A 25,713-nucleotide genomic window follows, 5' to 3' on the forward strand; every position below is an offset into this window, starting at 1 on the left:
CAAGGTCTCCAGATGACATGCAGTTATTTCATGGGCGATCAACACATTTTCACACCGACAAGTCTACAAAACACACTGTAAACAAAGCGCCACATGATCAAAGTGTCTACAAACAAACCACTGACGGCAAAGAAATTCAGAAGAAAATGCATAACTACCTCAGAGAACCACAGAATATATGCATTCTGATGCGGGGTGTTGTGCAAGGCGTCCAGGGTTGTACTGTTCAGAGCAAAAGTCCAAATGGTAATATAAAATGATCCATTGGACATTCACATTACTGTACTGTTTTAACACATTATACAACCTCCAAGCCGCACCCAAACATTGGAAATGGAATGATGGTTAACCTCATACAGCACCAGCAAGGTGTGTCATTGGGTGTTTACAGGTAGTGAAACTTTAAAGGAAGAATTGTTTCATGATCTCACATGAAGGGCGTGGAACATTTTTCTTTTTGAGCAAAGTTCTGTCAACACATTAAAACACCTGAGAAACCAATTTGGACTCCTGCTGTTTTGCTTTCCCTCTCTCTGGCTGAAGTGATTTGTATCAAATTCATGTCCATTGGTTTATATCCTGATTTGTGGTATTGTTTTTGTCAAAGTGTGACTTCAAGATAGCTTTAAGATTCACACTCGGGGTCTTTATGAGTGTGACAACTTTTTGGCAAAAGCAGATAGAAGGACAGTATTCATTAAGCTTAATTTATATTAAATGCAAGAAGCATTTCTAAAACAATGACTGTCATTTAATAGTCTTTCTTTAGGAAGTCATTAACTTTAAATGCAGCAATTACTCAACAAGCAAAGTTCAAGTATAAAAAAAAATAGATTTTAATGTGCAAGTTATTAACTTCACTGAATCGCCCCTTGAGAACGTTTTCATACATGATATTCCTGCAGCCTGCCCAAACTCTAATCTCTTAATTTTCCACGTGATCACATGAGAATAAAAATACATGTATTCAGGTGTCACAGTGAATGCCCTTTGGAACAGTTACCTCTTTCCAGGTCAGCAGAATAATCTTGATTGACAATAGAGAAGCAGTCTAGCAGCATTAACTGGAATCAAGCACATTTAGCATAGTCAAAGATCTGTACCCATGCAGCACAGTGATATTTAAAAAAAAAGGCACATTGGCCGTATTAAATGATTCAACATTGATGATCCAAATTCTGAATCAGTCTATACAAAAATATACATACAGCATCTGCACAGTGAACAAGCTCACTGAGAAATACAACATTGCACAATAAAATTTCCCAACAAGATTCAGACATGTTTCCCACAATAGAGACCACATATTTTAGAGACAAACACTTTTTGGACATGCTGTTATAAAACACCAGAGATTCTCTTTTCTCAGTCCTGCTACAAGATAACGTCCAACAACATCCTGTTGGTTATGAGACTTCCTCAGTGGCAGACCTGTGGACTGCTCTGCTGGGGAACATATCTCAGGTGAGCGGAAGGCACTTAAACTGAGGATGCAGCTGCTTCACCCAGCAGGTGATCCCAGGCACTGCAGGCCTAGTCAACACCAGCTCAAGGTGCAGCAACTGAACCCCACTTGGCGTCCACCCTTTAAGACAAAGCTCTCGTCTGTGCTGGGTCCACCCGTCGCTGGTCCAGTTCAAACTGGTTCTTTTTCTTGTGGAGGACGATCTGGTAGTGTGTGCATCTCAGACTGCTTGGATTCTATTTGCCTGAGAGGGTCTGTGGCTGATTCCAAGGCAGATATGGGCATCTGAGTGGACAAGGTTGTCTCTGCTGGCTGCACTGTCTCAACTGGCAGGTGTGAGGGTACAGACTCATCCGGTAATGAAGAGGGCAATGGTGCATTAGGTGTTGCGTGAGAGACCTGCACTGGCTGTGCAGAATGTGTAGGTTCCTGTGATTGTGAGGAGGATGATGGTGTGTGTGTTTGCAGAGGTTGAGTGCATGGCTCATTTTGTCTTTGTGGGCTGAGGTGTGTGTGTTCAGCTTGTGTTTTTGCAACCTGCTCAGCAGTGGAGTAGTAAGGCAGGAATGGCCTCTCTGATGCACATGTCCGCATGGCCAGGTAGGTGTGCATGAGTAGGTGGGGGAAGCGGGAGGTGAAATAGGAGACAAAGTCATCAGGGATGGAGCCCAGAGTCTCCTGTACCTCCGCAGGCAACTCTCTGTAATGGTGTTTCTGTTGAAGAGAGAGCAAGTAGTGAGTCAAACTATTGAGAGCACAGTCTTTAAAAAGCCAAATATAAAAGCACATTCCTACCTTGTTTCTCATTGCTCGCATTAAGTCTCTGACTGATCCACCCTTATAGGAACGGAATTTCCGGAGATCTGCAAAAGAAAGAGAAAGAGAAAACTTCAATGCACCAACCACAGAATGAATCCATAAGTATCATCCATAGACTGTCTCAATAATGGACGTAGTATATGTGACGTCACCCATCTGTATCTTAGCATTGTTTTGAAGCCAAATCGTTTGCGGGAGCCATATTGGTAATGCTGAACGCAACCAAACTTAGTGTGAGGTAAAGAGGCGGGCTTTGAGCCTCCTAGCAGACAGTTATGTGTTCCCGCCTGTCAGTCAAGTCAGTCTTGTTTTTATTTGGGCAAAACTCGTAATCTTAATATCTTCTGAACTGGTGCGTTAGAAAAAAAATCTCCCCCTTGGTACAGTGTGTGTCGATAGAGAAATTATCTACCTAGACCCAAGCCGTTTTTTGAACCAGGCTGTAAACGTGTTTATTAATGCTGCAAAGATCGTCTTTTTTGAATTGGTGTCTATGGGGTTTCCGGTGTTTCTGCAGCCAGCCTCAAGCGGATGCTCAATGAATTGCAGTTTATAACACCTCCACATGGGCTTCATATTTTGAGACCGGAGGTTGCCGTTTGGTATCATCTAACAAGGAACCATTCTACATACATTAAGTCCTGGATTTATACAGCCGTGTTTTATTATATACAGTTCCTGAAGTACCCAAATGTTGTAACATCTAGAGCCGAATGTAGAAATGATCAGCTTGCACAAACACTGCTCAAAAAACAAGTTCCTTAACATTAACCGGCATGTATTATCAAGATCCCATAATACTTCAGATGAGGTGGAAATACTTTTAGCTGAGAATGCAGCAGGTGATATGAATTAGTAGATGTTAATTTAAAATACCTAAAATGTAGCTGAATATTTAAACGGATATGGTTTGGGTTCTTTTTGCAAAATCTTACACCATCTGTTCTGGCACATTCATGAACCCAAATTGAGCTCTAAAGATGTACACAGACATTGAAACATTTCAGCTATTGCGAGTGTGGAAATGCTGCAACAAATACATTCTATTAATTGGAATTTTTTTAAACATATATACACTCCTGTTTTATTTGCACAGTCAATTTAAGTCATGATTTTGCAGACATGTCTACATCTAGTCCTGGTATCTGGTGCATGACTTAATTCATCTGACAGAAAAGCAGTCAAAAAGTACAACAAGTAAAAAAATATAACCAGCCTGATCAATTCACGACTACCTCATGAATAACATTTGACTTTTAAGTAACATGTTTGCATGTCAGCTGAAGTTGTTAGACCTAGTCTGCGTCATGTTGACGAGGAGCAGCAGGCTTGAGTCACCACTTTCTGCTGTGATAGCAGCATAATACAATACTCTGTACAACTACAAACACACATCATGCCAAAGCCTTCCTGCAGCCACCTCTATCAAGAGTTGTAGAATGCTGTACGATAACCCTAATACGAGGAAATAAGACTATTTTACAGGATTGTATTTGAAACTTCAGCAACAGTCTCATACCGGTCTGCAGTGGCACTGTGATATGCTCCCTCCAGTCGCCCTTGACGACAGCCCTCCCTCCTCTCTCCAGCTGTCTTACAATTGGTCCATCCAGCGGCTCCTTTTCTATTCTGTCACTGACATCCTGTAAGAAACCACAAAAAACTTGAGCACCTTTTAATTTATACAGAGGCAGTTTTATTCAAAGTGTTAGTATACATGAAAAAAACACAGGGTTGATTGACATATCCATCATACTGTGTCTATATTAAGGTATTAAACTTATGCAGGTTAAAATGTGGATTTTAAAGGTGACATATCATGCCCTTTTTCAACCATTTAATACAGTCTACTGTTGTCTAAATGAAACATCCTCGACATGTTTGAGTCAAAATGTTATATGAATCAAGCACCTGAGGAGGTTTTGGGCCAGCTCTAAACACCATTTCTAAAAATGCTCTGTTTTTGGTGTGTGTCTTTTTAAATCTACATGACCTTTTCTCTTCCGCGAGGTGTGCCAACATGAGAAGAGCGTCATGTTACCATAGCAACTTGTGAGTGTGTGTCGAAACATGGCTGCAGGAGACAGCACTGTCTGGTCTTATATGTCTCAACCGGAGTCAGATGTAAAAGCAGAATTCACACACAAGTTAGTCTGGCATATAGATATCATCGGCCAAACTGTCTGGTGGAAAAAGTACCAAATACAGATAACCACATTAACATAACGTAACATTTTAGTCGCTCGCCTTGTGACGTCTCAAGGCGAGCAGATTGTAAAGAGAACATCTGATGTGTGTGATCAGACTCAAATGGACCACCAATTAAGGACTGGGTGGGCTTATTTCACATTTTGTGAGTGGGTTAATACTCCAGACACCAACGTGTCTGTGCAAAATACTGAAAAAGTACTTTTCATGATATGTCCCCTTTAAAGACTAAAGCATTTGGAGTAATTATAATCCAAACTCAACTTTGAACACAGACTGATGCAGACAACACCATGACTTTGCTTCCTGAATCACATTGCATGGAAATTTCAGGAAGAACATGTGAATTGATGCAGCATAAAAACAAACAAAACATGGAGCCTAAAATGAGCGATCAGTATGTATTCCAGTACAACCACTGAAATCATTTCAGTCATGAAAACTAACCTGAAAGAACTGCAGCTCCTTCTCCAGGCTCCAGAAGAAAGGGTGTTTGAGAACGCTCTCAGCTGAAGGCCTCCTGTATGGCTCCATGCCCAACATCTGCTCTATTAGATCTCTGGCTACGATGTCCCCTGTGTCCAAAACAATGAATTGTTGAAACATTTGTGCACCGAGTGAAACTGTAAGTCATTTTTCATCTGCTTAGTTTTAACCAAACCATCTTCTTAACATCATTATTGTTATTGTATACACACATTAGGGAGCTACCAGAGGAAACAACATCTCAAGTTTAGTCCTCACCATGTTTGTCAGTTTGCAGGTAATCCAGGTTGTGTGAGCCCAATAAGATATTTGCTTGCCTCTGCAGAGACTTGCCGTACGGGTGGCATCCTTGAGACACCACGTAGTAGAAAACACAACCAGCGGAGAAGATGTCAACAGCGCACGTCTACATGGGACAAGACAAGGAAAGGACACAGGGGTCAGAGTGGCATATAATAAAACACTTGTACACTACTTACATTTGTATCAGTTATCAAGTTATGTACACTTTTACCAATAGGTACATCCTTACACCTATTGTAGAGCTAAATGCAAAATCAGGCAGTTATGGAAGAAGTCTCCACCAGGATGCTCTAACTAGGAGCCACCCATTGTCTTAACTAGAGCGTGATTAGTTGTCTAAAGGGATCTCCAGCTGTGTTTGACATGTGAGAAAGAGACAGTTCTGCCTGTCTGAAGACTATACAGAATTCTTAAAAGATAAAAGGTAATAAAGGTTGTAAGAAACTTTCTTTTGCCAAATGTATCTAGAATGTTGTATTGCACTTTTATAGACAGTGTTGTAACGTCTTTTCCAAAGGCATCATTATGTGTTTCTTTTCTGACATCAAAAAACCGTTTCACTCACCGGGTTGTCTTTGCAGTCCTCACTGAGCACCTCAGGGGCAATCCAACCTTCTGTACCCGGCACACCGGACCTCCGACTGAAACTGTGCCGGCCCACTGCCAGCTTCTTACACAGGCCAAAGTCTGAGATCATGGCTCGGACCCGACCGTGGGCGTTGGGCATGGACACCAGGATATTGTGAGGTTTCAAGTCTCTGTGGACTGAAGGGAAAAAGTGTGAACATGAGTAAAGACCAACAGGTGTTTTTCATGTTGTACATAACAGCCAATAATGATGAGGATGAAAAAAGTGGTGACACCACTTGGCCTACCAATGTTTAGAGAGTGCAGGTGAGCCAATCCTGACATGGTCTGCTGAAGAAGCATAACTGGCTCAAGTCCATGACGGTCAAAATCCTTCCTCTCCACGTACTAAAAACCAGTAGAGACAGCAGTCAGTGTAGCCCCTAACCATGAAGGGTGTCTCATTTTCACAGAGATGTGTAATGCAGCAAAATCACATTAGTAGAAGCTCCTTGCATTTTTGTGCTCTATGATGGCAGCACAGACACAAATAAGTGCATTCCTCTTACGATTCAAGAAAATGTACATCTACACTCACAGTCCAACTGCATTTTTAATCACACACAACGCATGTGTCTACTGTGAAAGACTTTAGTTCACACACAAAAAAAGGGTTTAAGAAATGCTTTTAGCGATTTGTTACCTCTTGAAGTGAGGCAGCGCACAGCTCAATTGCAATGTACTGGAACTGACGGTCCCTCTCAGTGCAGTAGTAACGGATAACGTTCGGGTGCTCGTCTGACTCCCTCAGCAGCTGAACTTCCCGGTCTGCAAAGCTGAAGCACTCTGGGAGAATCCTCTTCACGGCCACAGGACGATTATCAAACTGACCCCTTTGTAAAGAAAAACAAAATGCAGTGTTATTTCTGCAGTATTGGACAAATTAGCCAAAGTTTTCACAAGTCATTGTCGACTGGTTTTTCACACTTACTTGTACACAATGGTCCCCTCAGCGCCGTGACCCAAGACCTCTTTGGGACGGAAGGTTATGTTGCCCACTCTGACCAGATTGGAGTCCTCCTCTAAACAAATAGAACATTCCAGACAAACTGTGTTAGAGTTGTAACTTTAGAGTTGAGGAAAGCCCAAAAAACAGGATGTGCGTGTCATCCTAACTTCCAAATGCTAACCTCCATCCTCATGCTCATTTGCAGAGCTTCCCAGCTCAGACACAGACAAGTTGGAATGGTTGGAGGCACGGGGGGTGACGTTGGGGCTGCTGTGGTCTGAGCATTCCGAGCGAGTGCGGGCGACCTCCAGATAGTCACTGTCCTGGGCCAAGCCGAGCCCTAAGTCTGCTGGGGGGAACGGCTGCTGCCTCTGTAGAAGCTCCAACCTTTCCTCCATCTGTCTCTGGAACTCCTGGTGCTGTAGCTGCTGCTGCTTGTGAACACTCTGTGATAAGAAACAAGACTCTTATAAGGCTCTAAAAGGGACCTGTTTGTAGGGTGTTCAGTAGAGACTTAGAACAAGCCAGCTGCAAGCACTCAACAGTCCACTAGGTGTTGCTGTTGGACTTACTTTGGGGTAGGTAATTACAAAGGCCACCCAGCCAGCCAGGAGAAAAGTGGAAAAGATGATAGTGGCCATGTCTTTGAGCATCGAGTCCACAGGTGCCTCCGTACGTGCAGGGTGACCACCGGCCCCAGTTTGTCCGACAGATGTTACAGGGGAAGGCGGGCGATCATCCATACCACTATCATTCACCTTCTGCAGCAAAGAGGAGGGAGTGAGGACAGAGAGGAATGGGATGATCAAATCTGCAGAGACGTGTTGATATCTGAAAAATCCTCTGAACACAAAATCTCAGGGCTCACTCACCTCCTCAACCTTCTTGTCAGTGGTAGGTGGGATGACGTTGCCTTGATTGCGAGGGAAGCTGTCAGGAAACTTCTCCAGGATCTTGGTGTGAGCTTCAGGAGGCGTCTCATGATAACCTAAAAATGCAAGATGTCACTTCTTTGAAATCCCTACACTCATGAGTCATCACCAAATACTTTGTTAGTTGTGAAGTTTGCAGTATTTCTAAATATCTGTGTTTAATTATATTCACATGATTCACCAGCAGAGGGCAGTCTCAGTACAACAAAGTTACTCAAAGTGTACCATGTAAGGCCCTGGATTCAAAATCCAACCATTATATGTTTCTAATATCAAACATGTGAATGGTGGTTAGGCTATTGCTGATACTACTTTATGTTAGAGTACCTATTAGGAGCAGGTAGTTTCTCATGAAGTTGATACGGTTTCTCTCGCGGAGGGCCGAGTTAAACTCCACACTAGGGGTGATAACACACTCCTTGTCCTCCACAGTCTCCTGGCTGTCAGGACCCTCCAGCCTGGGGAAGACGCTGCCACGAGGCTATGACATCACACACAAAAACATCACATATGAATACAGGAAGTATTTCTTGATTCTGTTTTGAGGAACCAGGCCTCTTTGTGACTTTTACTGGGGCAGGCCAGGATGAAATTGAAACACAATGAATTCATACAAAGTCAGAAGTCAAACTGGAAACCACAATAAAAAAGAAGACAGGTTGATGAAAAAAGTAGATTAACTCTTGAGTCAGACTGCAGCAAAACTAACATGTATACAGTAAATATGCACGTTTTATGTTAATGTGATAAGTAATGCGTTTTGACTATATGAAGATATGCATGTAACTGTCACTCACCACCACAGTGACTCCATCGTGCACCATTGAGGGAGAAGCATAAAGACTGCTGGAGTATTTCCCCACGTACAAAGCAGCCCTGAAGAAAAAAAAAAAACAACTATCAAAGAATTGCCTGATTAATTTTAAGATTAGAAATCAACATCTGTGTGTCATGCTCAATGGAAGTTTGAAACTGCAAGGGTACAAGAAGGCTGTTAAAGTGGAGGACACAGAGACTCGAACAATCGCTCTAATTCCTATTTCTGAACATTTTCAGTCCGAGCAGCTGTGAACACAATGTTTAAAAATAAAAACAGTACTGCTGTCTGAAACGAGATCTGATACAAGGCTGGTCTGCAACCTTCCTGTTAGATGTTACAAGTCTAGACTCCATCACAATTATTAAGCAACCTCTCATCTTACAAAAGAGCGTCTAGATTTCACCTTTTTAGGAATTTAAGCCCCGTGATTAATCGAAGGAAGGTTCCAACATGTTTAAAAGAGTGTTGCCAATGTCAGGATGCTTGATTCAAACTCAGATCAAAATCTAACTGAGAATTTTCAGGGTTTAAAAAAACTCAATGAAGGTGAATATGAATATGAGGAAAAAGAAGAAATGTGTGCAGCCTACATAGATTTATTCTTACTTATTCTCTTTTGGGAATGGGTATTTCCACTGGGTGATGCGGCCAACCTCCCCAGACATGAAAGTGAGATAGCGAAGTGTTTCCACGGCCACGTTAGTGTGGGCAACTTTGCGGAGTCCTTCGCGCTGCCAGATGTAAATGGCCACCACTGGAGACTTGTAGTTCTGCACCCAATGAAAATCTCCTGATTCTCTGTCCACGGTCACCACCAGGCCATCACCGTTGGACACAAAGTGAGCCATTTCTGTAAGGGGCAAAAGAGCAGACAAGTGAATATCATCGTCTTTCAGGAAACTTCTAAAAAGCCGGTGTATCAAGAGTCTTACTGTATTTGGTGTCATCATCGGGAAGGGTGGAGGCATAATCAGAATAGGTGGCATTCCAGCGCAGCTCTCTGCTCTTGGTGTCATACATGGTAATGGTATACTCTGACAAGGATAAAACAACAAGGCCTCTTCACTCAGGAGGAAACATTTGTTGTATTTGCTTCTCTTATGTAACAATCACAAAAGGCAGTGAGGCTGCAAGGATCCATTTCTGAGCGTAATAAAAAAAGTGGTTTTGAATTTCTTCTTCTTCGAAAATGGTATTTACTCCAGGAAAAGAATGTAGGGACACTGAAATTTAATCCAGCGATTACAGTGTGAGGTGACAAAGCAAAGTCTGACTTGACACCACATTAAGGACTGACAGAGTATTCCGTTCGCAAGACTCTCATGCTCCTCAATTACCTTCCTAGTTTCTGTAGCCTTAAGCACTGCAGGGGCGGACTGGGGGGGGTGGAAAGACAGGGATGAGCTGAAGGTAAATACAGGTTTGCTAACACTTAGGGGTTACAGCATGCAAGACAAATAGGCCTGTTAATTAGCTAGATTAAATCAAGAGCTGAATGGGATGGGCTGCAGTGATAGTGAGACTAAAATACGGCTGGTTGGGGCCTTGTTCTTTTAACGTGTTTGTTTTTTAAAGGTAGCTTGGAGATTTGTTAATCTTGGAGTTATCTTGAACAAAGTCTGATCTTACTTTGGAAGAAAGACAAAATGAGTAAAGAGTTGATCTGCATTCTTTAGTTGACTGATCATGTGATTGTAGGTACAGGAAGTCGTACGCTGGGAACCCTCCTAGCATGTACTTGGGAAATACATCGAACATAATTCCTGTTTTCTGAGCTCATACCATGTTACTTGGTTACTTGTTTTTTCTGGCTTTATTGATCTCTTTACAGTCAGAATGTCTTGTTGAGTTTTTTCTTGTTGCTAAATATATTTGGCTCAATTATTTATGGTAAAATTTGGCAGTTTCATGTATTTTTATCATGCACAGGTAAGACTAAAGTATTACTATGGTACTGTATGATATGATATCTTATTACCTGGCTGTCTTACTGATCTTCCGGTTGTTTAAGATGCTTGATTCTGATTGGTCCAAACCCCTTGACAACAGTTAATAATTTTCACTAACTTGAGCAACACCAGAGGTAAATTGATCACACGTCATGTCAAATCAATACGCGGAAAAGAGTTCAGGCACATTTAGCTTCTGCTTGTTGACACCATAGACCGTAAGGTGAGGTAAAACCGTTAGCTTCTGTTAGCATTATATTGGTAAACAATGTGGCTAAAACGTTAGCTTTGGTTAGCATGCTAAATCGGCAGGCTACAGATGTTTACATATTGGATCCTGTCCAGCAATATTAGCAATGGCAGAGGAGCAGGTGAGAGCCACTTTACGTTACCGGTCTCTACAAAGAAATTCAAACCATGAGCGGTGGCTCCACTTGTCTCACCCTGTCGGGATTCTTTTTCCCATAACAACCTGCTAACCATACATTATCCTTTACTCAGTGTAGGTTTGATTCCTGGTAGTCACCTTTTTGTATTTATCAAGCGACAACCTTCGGTCTAAAAATATGAGTCAAATGCGGTGCTAAAAACTGCAGTCCATCGAGGATCCGCTTGAGGCTGGCTCCGGAAGTACCGGAAACCACATACCCACCAATTCAAAGAAGCCGATCTTTACAGCAGAAATAAACATGTTTACAGCCTGGTACAAAAAACGAGTGTAGTCTGGATAGCTCATTTCTCGATCGGCACACACTTTACGGTGGGTGGATTTTTTTCTAACACTGCAATTTCAAAGATATTGAGATTACGAGTCTTCCAATGAGAGGCACAGCTGACTTGATGACTTGACAGGCGGAAACACTGTAGCTATTGGCTAGGAGGCTCAAAGCCCACCTCTTTGCGTCACAATAGCTAAACAGCAGCAATATGGCCGCCGCCGATTGGCCTTAAAACAGCGCTTCAGAAACAGATGGATGACGTCACGGATACTACGTCCATATTTTACACAGTCTATTGTATTTATAGATTATTTGATAATCATGACTCAGCTAAATGTCAAAAGCCTGCAATTTTGGTTTGGGTTTCAGGACATTTTGCTTTGACAGCTCTCAATGAATTTAAGAATATAATATAAATCAAACATCCAGATTTACTACCTCAAGCATTTTACTCCAAATAACATCCAATCGAAAACAGTTCTCTGGTTACTTTAGAATATTAGCTGTGCTGTGTTCAGTGGAAGTTTCATTTTGTTACCTGTGCGTCCCAGATAGAGCAGAGACGAGGAGGGACACAGCATCTCAGCAAAGGAGGAAGTCAGGGTCTGCTGTTTCTCACCAGTCAAGAGGTCCACCACGTACCAGGAGTCCTGTTTCTTACCTTTACCAACACAGAAAGACATTTTTACCTCTGCCATGACAAAACATTTATATTGTTTTAATTAAAGCACAACATACATTTAGTGTCCCAGCGACTCCCATCAATGAGTCGTAGATGTAGTCTGAGTATGTTCTTTTAAATTATATACTCGGGTTGTCAATTGGTTTTGACACATTGTAACTGTTCTGCTTTTCTCTACACCTTTTTTCATTTTCTGTATTGGGTAGCAAGTGCAAAGACAAGCTGCTGGACTCCGTGTTGAATGTGTGACTTTGTTTCTGCCTTAAAGGACACAAGATTTTCTATTCTAAGGACATGTCAAGATTGACCAAAAGGTGCTTCAGTGTAAGTCTGTTTAAGCAAACTAACGAGCAACCGTTTAAACTTCACAGTGATGGGTGTCACCTTTCTATCATTAAACGGCTAACCCATTATGGACTCATTGTTCTGGTATCTCACGTTTGTCTTCAACGTGGGGAGTGGCATTTTGACACTATTAAATCAGGAAGGAGCTGCTTGTTCTGAGAGGAAAATAACAAAGGTAAGAGATGTGGCTAATAACACCAGCAAACATGTAGCTCAGTGTGAATTTAAGAACACATGTAAAGAGTGAGAAACCCAAGGCTGCAGCTCTTTAAGACCTCTGTATCTCCTATGTGCTTTGTTCCAGCTGCAGCTTCAGCTGAATGAAAACAAAAGCCTCACTGATAATGACTGTGTGGAGGCAAATGTCACCCGCTCCCCTTTCAACAAAGACACACAGTCTGTCATTGTGGTAGATCAACTTTCCTCTGGAGGCCGTTGTAAATTCAAAAGAGCACAGGCTCTGTCTGCAGGTTGAGTGCGGGTGAGAGGTACAGTAAGGTATTTTATAAAGCCAGATAAACCCGGCTGAATGAGGTGAGGAGACGCACTGAGGCATGGTTGGCACATGTTCATGCGATCAGAGGGTTAGACTCACCGGTGTACAGGACGCCATCAGAGCTGCGACATGGAGAAGCTTGCACCAACTCAGGGATGGTGAAAGGTAATTTCTGTTTGAGCAAAATAAAGAACATTAAACAAAGACATGCTTTATGTACTGCGACAACACATGGGAAAACTGCATTCACCATCACATCTGCAACATCAGAATGAGGGTGCATTTAATTTCACATGGGGTGAGAGGGTGTTTTTCTATAGAAGAAGGAAGTGATAACCTGTTCATATAAACGGCTCTAGATTATGGTTTGTGATAAAAGATTGTTTCCTCTTACTGTGAGGCCTTCGTTGTTCTTCCCTCCCAGAGAGTACAGGCTGCCATCATTGGGGTCAGGCAGAAAAGCTGGTCTAGAATAAAGATTCAAGAAGACACATCACATCTCAAAACCAGTATGAGAAAGATCATGTGATGTATTCGTGTGAGTGACAGATGAGACAGGCTCAACAGGTTAGCATATCCATTTGCATTCAGCATCTTTTGTCACAAGCACTAGGATAAATACACCCATGCAGAAAATAACTCAATGGTACGTACTCTGCCACATGTGTGGGGACCTGAAGAACTGGATCTGTGAGGAGGGAAAAAAAAGAGACAAGATGCATTTCAGGACTGACGAGAACATTAGCCAACAATGGAAAGCATGGTGCACCGGTGAAGGTGTTGAGTAAGAGGATGGCATGAACATCTGTGACATTCAACCACACGGAACACAAAGTCCAAATGAAAAGGAATTTCCCAGAGGCAAACATAAAAGGCAAACAGTCGTGTCTGCAAACATATTCTCTGGGAGAATGCCAAACATGGAGAGCCAATGATGGGAAGAGAAGAATGATCGTATAATATGCTATGAATTGATTGTATCCTCTTTAGGATCCTCTTTGACACCTAAAATGCCTCTAATGACCTGACACGTGAAGGGGATTGATAGAGGAGGGTGTTTACTATCATCTTGGTGCAATGGAAACACATGTGATTCGTGTCATACTGTGTAACTTTAGTGCTACAGGAAAAATGGATGTGCATTTTTATCTTGTGAGATGCTTCCCAAGGAGAGGCTGCTTAAAAAGACTTTCTTCTTAACATTTTTAAAAACAGTCTTCCAGGGAGCCGTTGGCCTAGCTGTCTAAGCGTGCACCCCATGTACAGAAGCTATAGCCCTCGTCGCAGAGGTTGCAGGTTCGATTCCAGCCTAGACCATTTACTGCATGTCCTCCGCAACTCTCTGCTCCCCACATTTCTCTATTCAGCTGTCCTGTCCATTAAAGGTGAAAATAACCCCCAAAAAACATATGTATAAAAATAGTCTTTCAAAGTGTATGATGATACCAGATTGACCAAAAATAACTCTTAGCATTGGCTGTAAATGAACATTTTTAAACTTTTGACAAGGCCAAGCTGTTGACTATTTAAAAAGGTAATGCCACTCATGTTATACTCTGATGCAGTCTGTGGGGGTATGCACCTTTTACATTGTGTCATAAAAGTACGGTAAATATTTCATTTTTACGTGTTTCGCAATAAAAATCATGTGCACATTTTGGTAAACTGTTAAAGCAGATCTGCATGATCCATCAGGATAACATTAGACATGATTATATGTTAATACTTGTATTACCAAGATAGACGGTATAAATAATGGACATAGTATGTGTGACTTCACCTATCTGTTTCTGAAGCACTGTTTTGAAGCCAATCGTCGGCGGGAGACATATTGGATATGCCAAAGTCAACCTAACTGCTGTCGAGCGAGTGTGAGGTAAAGAGGTGGGCTTTGAGCCTCCTCACTAACAGCGACAGTGATCCCACCTGTCAATCAAGTCAGCTGTGCCTCTCAGAATGGAAACGTTGTAATCTTAATATCTTCGAAATTGACGCGTTATGAAAAAATTCACCCCCCATTCAGTGTGTGCCGATCGGGAAATGAGCTATCCAGACTACACTTGTTTTTTTGTATCAGGCTGTAAACATATTTATTTCTGCTATAAAGATCGGCTTCTTTGAATTTGTGTGTATTTGGTTTCCAGTACTTCCGGAGCCAGCCTCGAGCAGACACTTGAGAAACTGCAGTTTTTAACACTCCCGCATTGGCTTCAAATCTTGTGGCCGGAGGTGTCATATCTGATTGAAAAATCCAAATGGATGCATCAGTTCTTTAAGCATGCCTAGCAGACAGCTGTAACCTCCCATTTAATACAGAAGAAATCAGTTTGGTTCAAAAGTGAGCCACAAACAGAAAACTTGATGCAGATTTCTAACTTCATTAAACATAATTTCTGCCTTAGTTATATTCCTGCCAATGAGGTGCATCCCTTTAAAACAACCTTCTGTTTCATTGTGATTTAAAAACATATATTCGCAGCATTGTGAGTATTCAAGAAGACGGTTAAACACTACAATAGCGTTATAAGCCGAGAGCTGCCATTACTAGTAGACAAACAACCACCTCCCTACAGTGTGAACACACAGGGTGTGGGCCAGATGGTGTTGATCTCGTGGAGGTGCCCAAAGGGGGTCAACATTAGCAGAGGGGGAGAGGCCGAGGATTACTTAAAGGTGGTGAACGACTCCTGTGCTCCAAAAGCACCAGCGTTCATTATGCGGATTGCTGATTGTAGGAAGAAAACAACACTGTGCTATTCTCCTCTGCTGCACAAAAGACACTAAATCTGCTCATATGAAGTTTTATAAGTGTTTGCAAAGTCAACAGAGAGTGACAAACCAACAGTTAGAGAGTGTACATGTGGGCTGAGCTGTATTGTTTGATCCAGGGAGAGATTTCCGCCTCCCCCTCGTTATGTGGGTGTATGGTTGCCTGACTGGAACACAGCACCAGGTGTGTGTGTGTGTGGAGCCGGGTACAGAACCAGTTGAAAATATATTCAACAGCTTTTCCCGAAAAACAGATGATGCGGAGGTAGCATCCTCTCCTTCTGGTTATTAAAGAGTGTTAGGTGACACTCGTGAGGACTCGTAGGTTCAAAGCATTGTGTGCTGTAATGTTAAGAAGAGAACAAGGTCTTCTGCTTTTCAGCAAATATTTCCCTGATGGAAGATAAACCTAACTCTACAGCAGGTAATGTTTTTAAACTAACCCTTCAGTGAATGTTAATACAGAGGAAATTCCTAGTGCACGGAGCGTACATTAACATGGTAACCATAGTACATGTGCAGGTGACACCTCACCCTTGCCCACTCTGACCTTGATTACAGGCTATATTTGCCCCTCTCTTGGTTAATCATTACCCACCTCCCGTGCCTCACAGTACACTTCATTTTCCTCAGCTTGAGCTCTGAAAACATTTCCTTCAAGTCAATATTTACAATGCAAAAAAACTCTCTCAGTAGTTTTTTTCAAAATTCATTACAATAAGTTCAACTTATTGGTAAAATAAAGTGTGCTACAGGCTAATTAAACTTTTAATTCAACAATTATTGAACATGTGAATCCTTTTTCTGCAATGTTTGTAAGCATGAGGCACAAACTTACAACTTTACATCTGAAACGATCAATGATTTCTGCTTATGTTGGTTGTTGATAGTGATCACAGAGAGTACATAATTCTATCAATAAGGAAAACAATCACTGTTAGTTTGATCAGATCATTTTGCTGAGTCTGTAATGTAACATTTACCTGTTTCATCTATGGCCCTTCAATGTCTTTATAGTTTAAACTAGGGCTGGGCAGTAATTCAATAAGGAAAATTATATGTAGTGATATATTTTTTCTCAGTATAAATATAACAAATGTTAGATACAAATTTGATATATTTTAACCTGTAATTACCCCCCCTGTTAATTTTGGCGTCTATTTTAGATTTAGTCTTAGTCTTTAGACGAAAATGCCTGTTAGTTTTAGTCACATTTAAGTCTTTTCAGCCCTTTATAGTTTTAGTCTAGTTTTAGTCGACTGAAACTCATTTTAGTCTTTGATTTTTGCCGAAACATTTTCACTCTTTAAATAATTCATGTAGTCGATCAGATATCGGTATCAGGGTTGTACCAAGTGTTAACATCGTCAACATTTCACTCTTTTAACACTTCTGCTTGTGTAATATCATAAGTTAACTAATTCAGCCGGTCAACCTCCCTCTTGTTTCTGGTTTTCCACCCCGCCACTCATGTCATCTATGAACTCTGAAAAGCCCCAAAGGCTGAAACTGCTTTGTGTTGAAAAAAGAAAGAAAACAGATGGCGTTGTTTTCCCTGTGCCACTTGACTTTCGTGCTCTTCTCTTACCTTCTTTCAGAGTCCATTTGATAATGCCGGACTTCTTGCTGACAGCATGCAGGTTTCCATCCAGCGTGGACACAAAGAGGAGACTTTCAGGAAGGGAAACTGTGCTGGCACTGCAAAACCCCTACACAAACACACAAAACAAATCAATAATTATGATTAACAACTGCACAATCAAAGATCTCTATCCTTCTTACGCATCATGCATTTGAATTTATGGGATAACTTATTAAATTGTGACATATGAAGCTGTGAGGTTTGCAGGGAAGCTTGTGTGAGCTCTGAATGAAGTCCACAGTTTAACTTCAAACATGATTTTGCAATGAGGGTTTTGAGGAGCCACTAATCACTCAAGTATTCCTGATTATGTTGAAATGACGGCACGTTCGCGGATGATGCATTGTTGAAAAATGACTCATCTTGTCCCGTGTGGAGTACTTTGTTGCAGGGGTTAGGGTGAATGGGTTGCCCCGGGGAGTGCGCCATCTCACCCCACTTTACAAATCAATGAACTTCAAATCAATGCCTGGCAATGACAGTTGAAGATCACAGTGGGAGTGGGCTGCCTTGCTAGGTGACAGAGGGCAGGTTGCTGGATGAGTGCTGAAAGGGTTCAAAGTAACAGCCGGAGACGAGGGCCGCACCGTGGAGGAAGGTAAACAAACAGGGCATGGGGACGAGCACGTGTGTGGAAACCATGCTCGCTTCCATTATTCCATATATGGTCGTTTAGGCTTTTTTTGAATGCAACTTTCAAAGAGCACACACAGATCGTGAGCTGTCTTTCTATATGTGAACACTTCTTTAGTGAGCTTTGTACTCAGGAATACGGCTGTCATAAAACATACAGTAACTTAAGAGGATCTACTGTAAGTGGAGTAAGCATGCGACAGAGAGATAACCTTACAGTGGCTGCACAGAGAAAAGTAAATCCAGCAAAGACAGCAAATCCAGAGGAAACAATAGAGTATATAACCACAACTGCAACTCACTGACCCAGCCCCATGACTTGGCTTATGTCTGAATTAACAGCACTGTGGGTGATGTGTGCTCCACTCACCCACTATGGAATTCAAAAAACGCTGCCCTTCATAACCGAGCCGTGGGCTTCTTATGGTTTTTGGCACCAATGTGCAGGAAGAGGTCCATGGAGTCACTCTTAGAGGTCTGTGTACTTTCGTATAGGCTGTGTTTTTTCTACTTTCTCAACTGACAGAGTTTAAAAGCTGATGGGGAGATTAACTGGTTATGGAAAAAGGATGCATTCAATTAAACCTGTCATCTTTACCACAGGGGGCCTCAGAACACAGAGCAGCTGAGACAGTCTTCAGCAGTATTGATCAACGTCTCTGATAATCCTCAACAAGTCCATGGGGGCAGTGCAAATAGCCCCCTGCATATGATGTAGATTACCAATCCATAAAAACTACAAGGCTCCTCTGAGCATTAAGCTGCTTCTGAGGAGATAAGGAAGGTGGGCTTAAGTGCTCCGAAAGTCAGGCACAAACTGCCTGAGCTCTTAGAGGGGACCCTTGTGTGTGTGTTGTGGAGAGAAAAATGCAACCACCAACACCAAGACACTGAGTGTTTCCACCTGGTCACTCAGCTTTCAATTCCGAATTCAACCCGTGTCATAAAACAATCAGGGAATGACAACCTGAGCGGGGGAGGATTTTATTCTACGATCTTGATAGAAGATGAAGGGGGACAATCAACCGTTTAGAAACTGACAAAGATGAAAGATGAATCTACTGAAAGTTTCATAGCGTCTACAGAATGAAACTGGGTCCTTCCACATTTGCTTGCTCATGTCTCACATCCTATACAAAGAGCTGTGTCAATATGATGCACCTGTGGCGGTTCCCATCACGAGCATCAAACAACTGTACTGGGAGAATCATAACTCACTTGCCCCCCCCCCCCCCCCCCCCCCCCCCCGCCCCTGGGTGCAAGCTCTATCAGAGTTCTTGGTTTTGCATGCAAATAACTTTCTACCCATCTGTTTCTCACTTCTGAACAACACTGATAACCAACAACTGTTTAATATAACTGCAGTGTGAGGTTTCAGATAACATCTGGTTTAGGGATGCTCGATAGTACTGGCACATTATCGGTACCGGACGATATTGGCTTTAAAGTGAACTATCGGATATCGCCCGACACACCGATATCCGCCGATATAATTAAACGGTAAAATAATGGGTTGCTGCACACATGTTGGGCTCATGTTTTAAGTTAAATTTGAATTTAAGCAGCAGTCTGTAATATACATGTAGCTGACTAATTTAGGCACATTTACTGTCAAAGAGTAAACCATTTTATTCAATTTGGGTTTAATGGCTGTACAGTTGCACTTTTCATATTTTCCCTGTGAACAGAGGCTAGTTTTACTTACTATGTCAAATTTGCAATTGGACAAATTTGCCCTGGTTGTGAGTATTGTTGTGATTGTCTCAGGGAGAGCATCATCCAAGTTTTAAGTAGGATGTATCTTTTTGTATTAATTTAGTTTTAAAGGAATTGTCATAAATAAATATGCAGTTTTAAGTATGTTTCTTATTTTGCACAAGAAATGAATATTATATAACAAATGGGATAAGAGTATCACCATAATACTGTAAGCTAATTCCAATACAGAAGAGAGTTGATGATGTCTGCATAAGGTGTGCGGAAAAAAATATCGGTAATCTGCAAAATGAGCTGTAAAATATCGGCAACACTTGGATATCGGCAAAAAATCCAATATCGTGCATCTGGTTAACAATATCTGGCTGTTCTCCGCAGACTTAAATATTGGGGCATTCCCTCCATCCTGTGTGTAGCACAGAAATGAAAAGTTGTTGCGCAAGGGGGTTACACAATACTGCAGAACTGGGCGAAACCAAAGTCTTGGCAAATTCTGAATTCTTCACTTCGTCTTCTTCAAGGAGGCCAGACTCAGCTTGAAAAGGGGACTCATGATGTCACAGGCAGTAACATGCAGGTGTCACTGTGCTTCACGGACTCTCGCATGGCAGACCAACCTGAACTCTGGACAGGCTGTTACTGGCATTTATCCCACTGAGCATACACGAGATCTTCAGTATTACCCTTTGTTACAACCCCTCTGTTAGACACGCTCATCAAGATGCTACACTATTACACCAGTAACCAATAGTTATGGGAGTATGGTTAAACTTGAGCAGCTGAGCAAAAGCTGTTTTTACAGACGGACTGGACACATGTAGGAGACAGAGGGGGGGAAACTCACCTCTTCTGAACATACAGCGCACGAGGGAAATGCAGCGGATAGAACATGAGAAGTTTCCAGGCATAATAAGCGCTATGTTAGAGGTGTGTCATCTGCTCTGCACTCGTGTGTTTTGTCTTCTTAGTTCTCCAGAGTGTTAGGGCATGAAACTAAAACATGTCACCTGATGCAAGTCCACAAAACTTGCGAGGGCCAACTCTTTCTCTCTTTATCACACCACAGACTGTTCGGCTGTTCATGTCATTTAGGAAACTTTTTCAAGGAGCAGGAGAAGGGGGTAGGTTGAGAGATGTAAAAGCCCCAAAAATATGACTTTAAATGAAAACATATATATATTATTTAAAAGATTATAAAATATTATCTAAAAAAATAAAAAATATTATCTAAAACCATTTAAAAAATTAAATATTATTTGAGTATTTTAAAATTATTATTTAAAATTTTAAAAAGATTAATAATAATTTTAAAATGTTTCTTAGATATTATTCAAAAAATCAAAATCATTATTTAAAAAAAAACTATAATCTGGTCCATGTAGCAGGCAGACTGGGCTCGAATGCAGCCTGTGGCCTCCCTCCCACATGTCATTCTCCACTCTCTCCCAGTTTCCTACACCATCCACTGTCCTCTCTATGAAATAAAGGTGAACAAGCCAAAAAAAAAACTATTTAAAAATGAAAAAATATGATTTAAAAAGTAAACAAAATATTATTTAAAATGAAAAAAAAAACATTACATCAAAATAACTTTAAAAAATGTTTTGAAAATATTAAAAAACTACTATACTATTACTTACAACAATTAAATAAATAAATAAGTTAATAAATAAATAAATAAGTCAATAAATAAATAATAACTGATTTGAATATTTGGGATGAGAAAAGAGTTTTCAAATGTGATGAAATGCAGAGAAGCAAAAGAATCATTTTGTAACGTCTGTTTTTTGCTAGGTTCCCTATTTAGGGCCTCTCAGTTGCAACGTGTTAAGGCAGGAAATCAATCTTGTGATTAGGCCATTCATATCACATTAAACTATCTAATACATGAGCTCAAAAAGGTCTCAATATAGTGCTTTATTATGGGAAAGGATATTTCCAAGAGAATTATTTTTGCATTGCATTAATTTGGTATTAAGTGCCTGTAACTGCTTTTCTGTTTAAAAGTGGAACACTCCCTGCAACAGCTTGTGTGCAGCAATAAGCAGTCTGTCTGCAGCATGCATGGGTAAGAAAAAACAAACACAGGAACTAGCATATCTTGCAAATGGTAAGTCGTCAGGAAATGGGCTGTTATAAAGACATAATCAGGTCATCAAAATAAGTCTTGACTGACAGTTAACAGACTCTGTGTGCAGCACTGTATTAATAAAACATTTAATGATTCATCACTTTTACAATCCTTCATCAGAGCAGTAATTAGCGGTTTCTCCTCAGGGCTGTGTAAATGCGATGTCGATTATGGATGTTTGATTTCCTTTACAGCCTCCGATAATACGAGAGCGATTCTATCATTCTACAGGAGAAATGTCTTCCCTTGTCAACAGCGTCTATCAGCTGCTCTCTGCGTGTTGTTGCTTCAGTGTGGAGGATGTCACGTGTCGGTCCTCACTCAGGCACACAGTCAAAGCACAGCCAATCTACTGCTGTGATAAGATAGTGTCAGATCACAGCTCTTTTACTCTTTCGAGCAAAATCAGCCTGAATAATATGCCAACATGGACGGTAACAGTTGTTATCGTAAAGAGAGGGATGGAACAAAGACCTGCTTGGTGACATATTGTCTTCTATCACTTATAAGTGTAACAAGGTATATTTGGGTCTTGTTATTAAAAGGGATGGCAGGTGGGTGAAGTTAGGAATAAGTAGAAGTGAGAAGTAAAGTCTAAAAACAGCACTCATAGCCAGACCAGTCTTCCTTAAAGGGGGAAATCTGCTGCCCACAGAAATAGCCAAATTGTGGAGGAGACAGTAAGACATGAAGCTTTTCTTTAGCCCTATTCAGACTAGCACAACGTTCCTTAATACTTCCTAAAATAACCCTGGATGAGCTGCATGTGAACACAAACAGACACATTTTTCACCCCAGCTTCACCTGGCAGTGAAGTCGGAGTGAACTTGTGAGTACGCGGACGAAAAAGTGTTGCTCCTATCTCTCTCACACCAAACACAAACCTATGTAAAACCTTTAGATAACCTTTAACCTAACACCCCCCGCTTCCCCAGAAGACTGTCTAATAGGCTAAAAGAAGAACCTGATTGAGGCTACTTCACCCTCCTGTTATGTTCGTTTCTCTGGAACAGCAATAATGTTCCTGTGTCAATTTGACCTGGGGCATATTCAGAACCCCTAAAAATCCCAATACACATTTTTTCAATCTAATTTTTAACTCCATTACTAACCATTTAAATCAAGATTTAGTCCATTGGTGTTCTTTAATTATCACAGATCATGGTTCAATGAGGATAACTCACTTGTTTTTCATGAAAATTGACGTTAAAACTTTTTTCAATACACATTGTAAAGCCCTAAATTTTGCCCAGATTTTTATGCTGCATTTAGCTGGTTTGGAAGGTATATATTGCCTATAATAGACTTTAAAAAGGGTCAATTTGACCCACAACATAACAGGAGGGTTAAATCTGCTGCTTAGCTTAGTGGTGTACTGGCCTGTTAAGCTATCAGACCTGCTCTGAGACTTTCTCTGCATCTGGCTCAGTTTCAGGGAGTCAGCGTGCCACTATTTTTGCTCCAGCTGCAGAATCAACAAAATCCATTCTGTGTTTACTATTTGCTTTGTTACATTTCTAACTGGATAACACAGAATCATGAACACATCTCTATCCCGGAACCTTACAGTTGTAATGTTCCATCATGAGTCATGACTGCATGCTTTTTGTGGTTACTGGTCTGATGCAGGTTGTGCTTGATTGAATTAAGTACACATCAAAGATTCATCATGTGTAACAATGCTGAGGAGCTTCTAAAAGTAGGGGCTGCAGATGAAGCAGACACACTGTATCTTACCTGTTTACTTCAGACAGCAAGTGATACAATTCATTCTTGAGAATAGAGTGAAACAAAGCTTATTTATTTGCATCCAGCCCCTATTACATCTACCCCCTCCTCTCCTCCTGATGTCTACAGACACCTAAAAGAGAACCCAAAATCCAAAACTATAATTTCACCAACACATCCTCCCTATCACCTTCCCGGCCCAAACATACTAAATGATTAGTTTAAGACTGATACTTATCTGTGAGCGAAGAACTTGTGTTTAATCTTGTTAGAAGAAAGGAAATGAAGAGCTATCATGCAAGCAGCGGAAGTATCAGCACATCATACAACCAACAACACCAACCCAATTTCTTTATTTTGTGATGTGAAAAGAATGTTTTGAAGATTTCTACATGAAAGTAAAACTTTGTAATTTTAAGATATGTGGTAGGTTTTAATAAACATCTGTTTTGTAAATAGTTCCATTTTCAGTGGTGGACAGTAACAGGGTACATTTACTTGGGTACTGTACTTAAGTACATTTTTTGAGTATCTGTACTTTACTTAAGTGTTATTTTTTGGGGAAACTTATAATTTTTACTCCACTACATTCAGAAGACAATTATTGTACTTTTGACTCTTCTACATTTCTATCAATGCTCTAGTTACTTACTACTTTTGTTTTGAAGTCAGCTCATGAATTTCCTTCTCTTTTCTAAAAAAGGATCCCTAAGACAGTAAAATGTGTTTGTGTAGTTCTGTTTGTCTCAGTGGTTTAGTCGTACCTGTATATCGTGCGTCTCCACGGTTGAACGTGGAGCAAACACAGAGCAAATTTCACTCAGATCAGGCAGTTAACTTAGGGGTGGTAATAATGGCTATAATTCTCCACCTGAGCACCCATGGTCATATCTTCAGCCTGTGTTTGAGGTTTTTGAAATGAAAAATGATACGAGTCTTTTGAAATGTTCTCCCTGTTTCTCACTCTGCCCAAATATACAAAAATTCACTGTCCAACCTGAGAAAGCGTGTTGAGCTACGTAACATTTGTTTCATTCCAGATGAACATTTCAAACTAAGTTGTCTGTGCTTGGTGCAACTTAGTTTCTGTTTTTATTCCATGGTATAGTTTTTAGAGATTTTAAGTAATGGTTTCCAAATAAACATAATGTAAGAGAATGTACTCCGATGTATTCTTGACTGCATTTATATATTGTGAAAATACAACGTTAGATATTCTAAAAAGTACTTTGAATACTTGAGTATTTTCTAATTTGACAGAGCAACTTTCACTTGTGTTGGAGTAATATTTGACCTGGAGTATCTATACTTAAGTAATGAAGCTGTGTATTTTGTCCACCACTGTCCATTTTACATTACTCACATTTGATATTTATCTTTATATTAACAAGTATCAGCAAAAGCTTTTCTCAAATGTACTACTATAATACTGGGATTCTGAAACTTTCTGATGAATCACGTGTGTTGATGAGACTGAAAAAGAAACCCATTGTTTGTTTGTTTTTTAATCTAGGGGTATTTTTCATAAATGGGGAACTCAGCTACCACAGGTTTCTCTGAAAGAAGATGGGGATTTGATCTCCATGCTGAACTAAGAAAGGGTTTCCTTGGCTGGTGACACCCTGGTGATAGACTGAAAATATAAAACATTTATAAAGCAGTGTTAGGAGAGTGATAAACTGAAGTGATAGAGGAAATAATAATCCATTCGAGTGTTTTCAGCAGTCAAGCTAACGTTAGCGTCATGTGAAGACAACACGCAGCATGCAGACTAAACTACAGGTTCACTAAGAGATAATGTTCAGACTTGGAGTTGTAATGTTTGTGGGGATCAATAACAGAAAATGAACAGCTCAGCTCTGAGATAAGAGTGGGCTCCCAGTTAATGTCATCAAACTTAAGCTAGCTTATCTCTTACCTTTTGTGGGAGACCAGCGCAGGAAAGCAACACCAAAATGTACCACAGCCGGGTCCGACAGCTCACTGCCCAGTCCATATTTTCTAGTCTCAAACCGGGATAGACTTGGTCGGGACGGCCGCTGACTACATGGAAACGTGGTTTTGCTCAAACAAAGTATGATGATTTCTACTGTGATCAACGTTGAGGCGTTTAGTACACTGAACCAGTGTCGGTTGTGGTGGGGACAACGTTAGATCCGCTTCTTCCTGAAATGAAAATCGTGGGGGTTGGACTTTCGGATAGATATCCATACAAGTGGAGGAGGGGAAAAGGAGAGGTGCGCTGCATTCACGTGTTGCTCAAATGCTCGGAGTTTGCAATTTTTTTTAGAGCT

At 40.9% G+C, this 25,713-nt stretch overlaps 1 protein-coding gene across 2 annotated transcripts; it reads right to left on the reverse strand.

Moving 5' to 3' along the window:
* Window positions 1–812: 812 nt before the first annotated feature.
* LOC117832406 (serine/threonine-protein kinase/endoribonuclease IRE1-like) lies at window positions 813–25,614 on the reverse strand. 2 transcript variants are annotated; one of them, XM_034711507.1, is made up of 22 exons: window positions 25,338–25,614; window positions 17,158–17,278; window positions 13,455–13,488; window positions 13,195–13,267; window positions 12,900–12,972; window positions 11,816–11,938; window positions 9,542–9,643; window positions 9,216–9,459; window positions 8,587–8,665; window positions 8,117–8,270; window positions 7,730–7,845; window positions 7,430–7,615; window positions 7,039–7,303; window positions 6,840–6,930; window positions 6,552–6,741; window positions 6,157–6,256; window positions 5,847–6,046; window positions 5,237–5,384; window positions 4,940–5,067; window positions 3,804–3,927; window positions 2,261–2,328; window positions 813–2,179 (listed from the first exon to the last, which is right to left on the reverse strand). In XM_034711507.1, the coding sequence occupies exons 1-22, from the start codon at window positions 25,413–25,415 to the stop codon at window positions 1,637–1,639; spliced, it is 3,240 nt and encodes a 1,079-aa protein (XP_034567398.1). In that variant the 5' UTR covers window positions 25,416–25,614; the 3' UTR covers window positions 813–1,636. The 2 variants fall into 2 exon arrangements, with proteins under 2 accessions (XP_034567398.1, XP_034567397.1); XM_034711506.1 differs by having other exon boundaries at window positions 7,430–7,618.
* Window positions 25,615–25,713: the final 99 nt, after the last annotated feature.

The sequence above is a fragment of the Notolabrus celidotus genome, chromosome 20, assembly GCF_009762535.1.
Source record: "Notolabrus celidotus isolate fNotCel1 chromosome 20, fNotCel1.pri, whole genome shotgun sequence".
Lineage (NCBI taxonomy): Eukaryota > Metazoa > Chordata > Actinopteri > Labriformes > Labridae > Notolabrus > Notolabrus celidotus.

Excerpts from the sequence above, each read along its gene's own strand:
- LOC117832406 (XM_034711506.1), bottom strand. The coding sequence starts at position 25,415 with ATGGACTGGGCAGTGAGCTGTCGGACCCGGCTGTGGTACATTTTGGTG. Across the intron at positions 6,742-6,839 it reads GAGGGGACCATTGTGTACAA|GGGTCAGTTTGATAATCGTC; the intron begins GTAAGTGTGAAA and ends TTCTTTACAAAG. Across the intron at positions 6,047-6,156 it reads CCTGCACTCTCTAAACATTG|TCCACAGAGACTTGAAACCT; the intron begins GTAGGCCAAGTG and ends TTTTCCCTTCAG.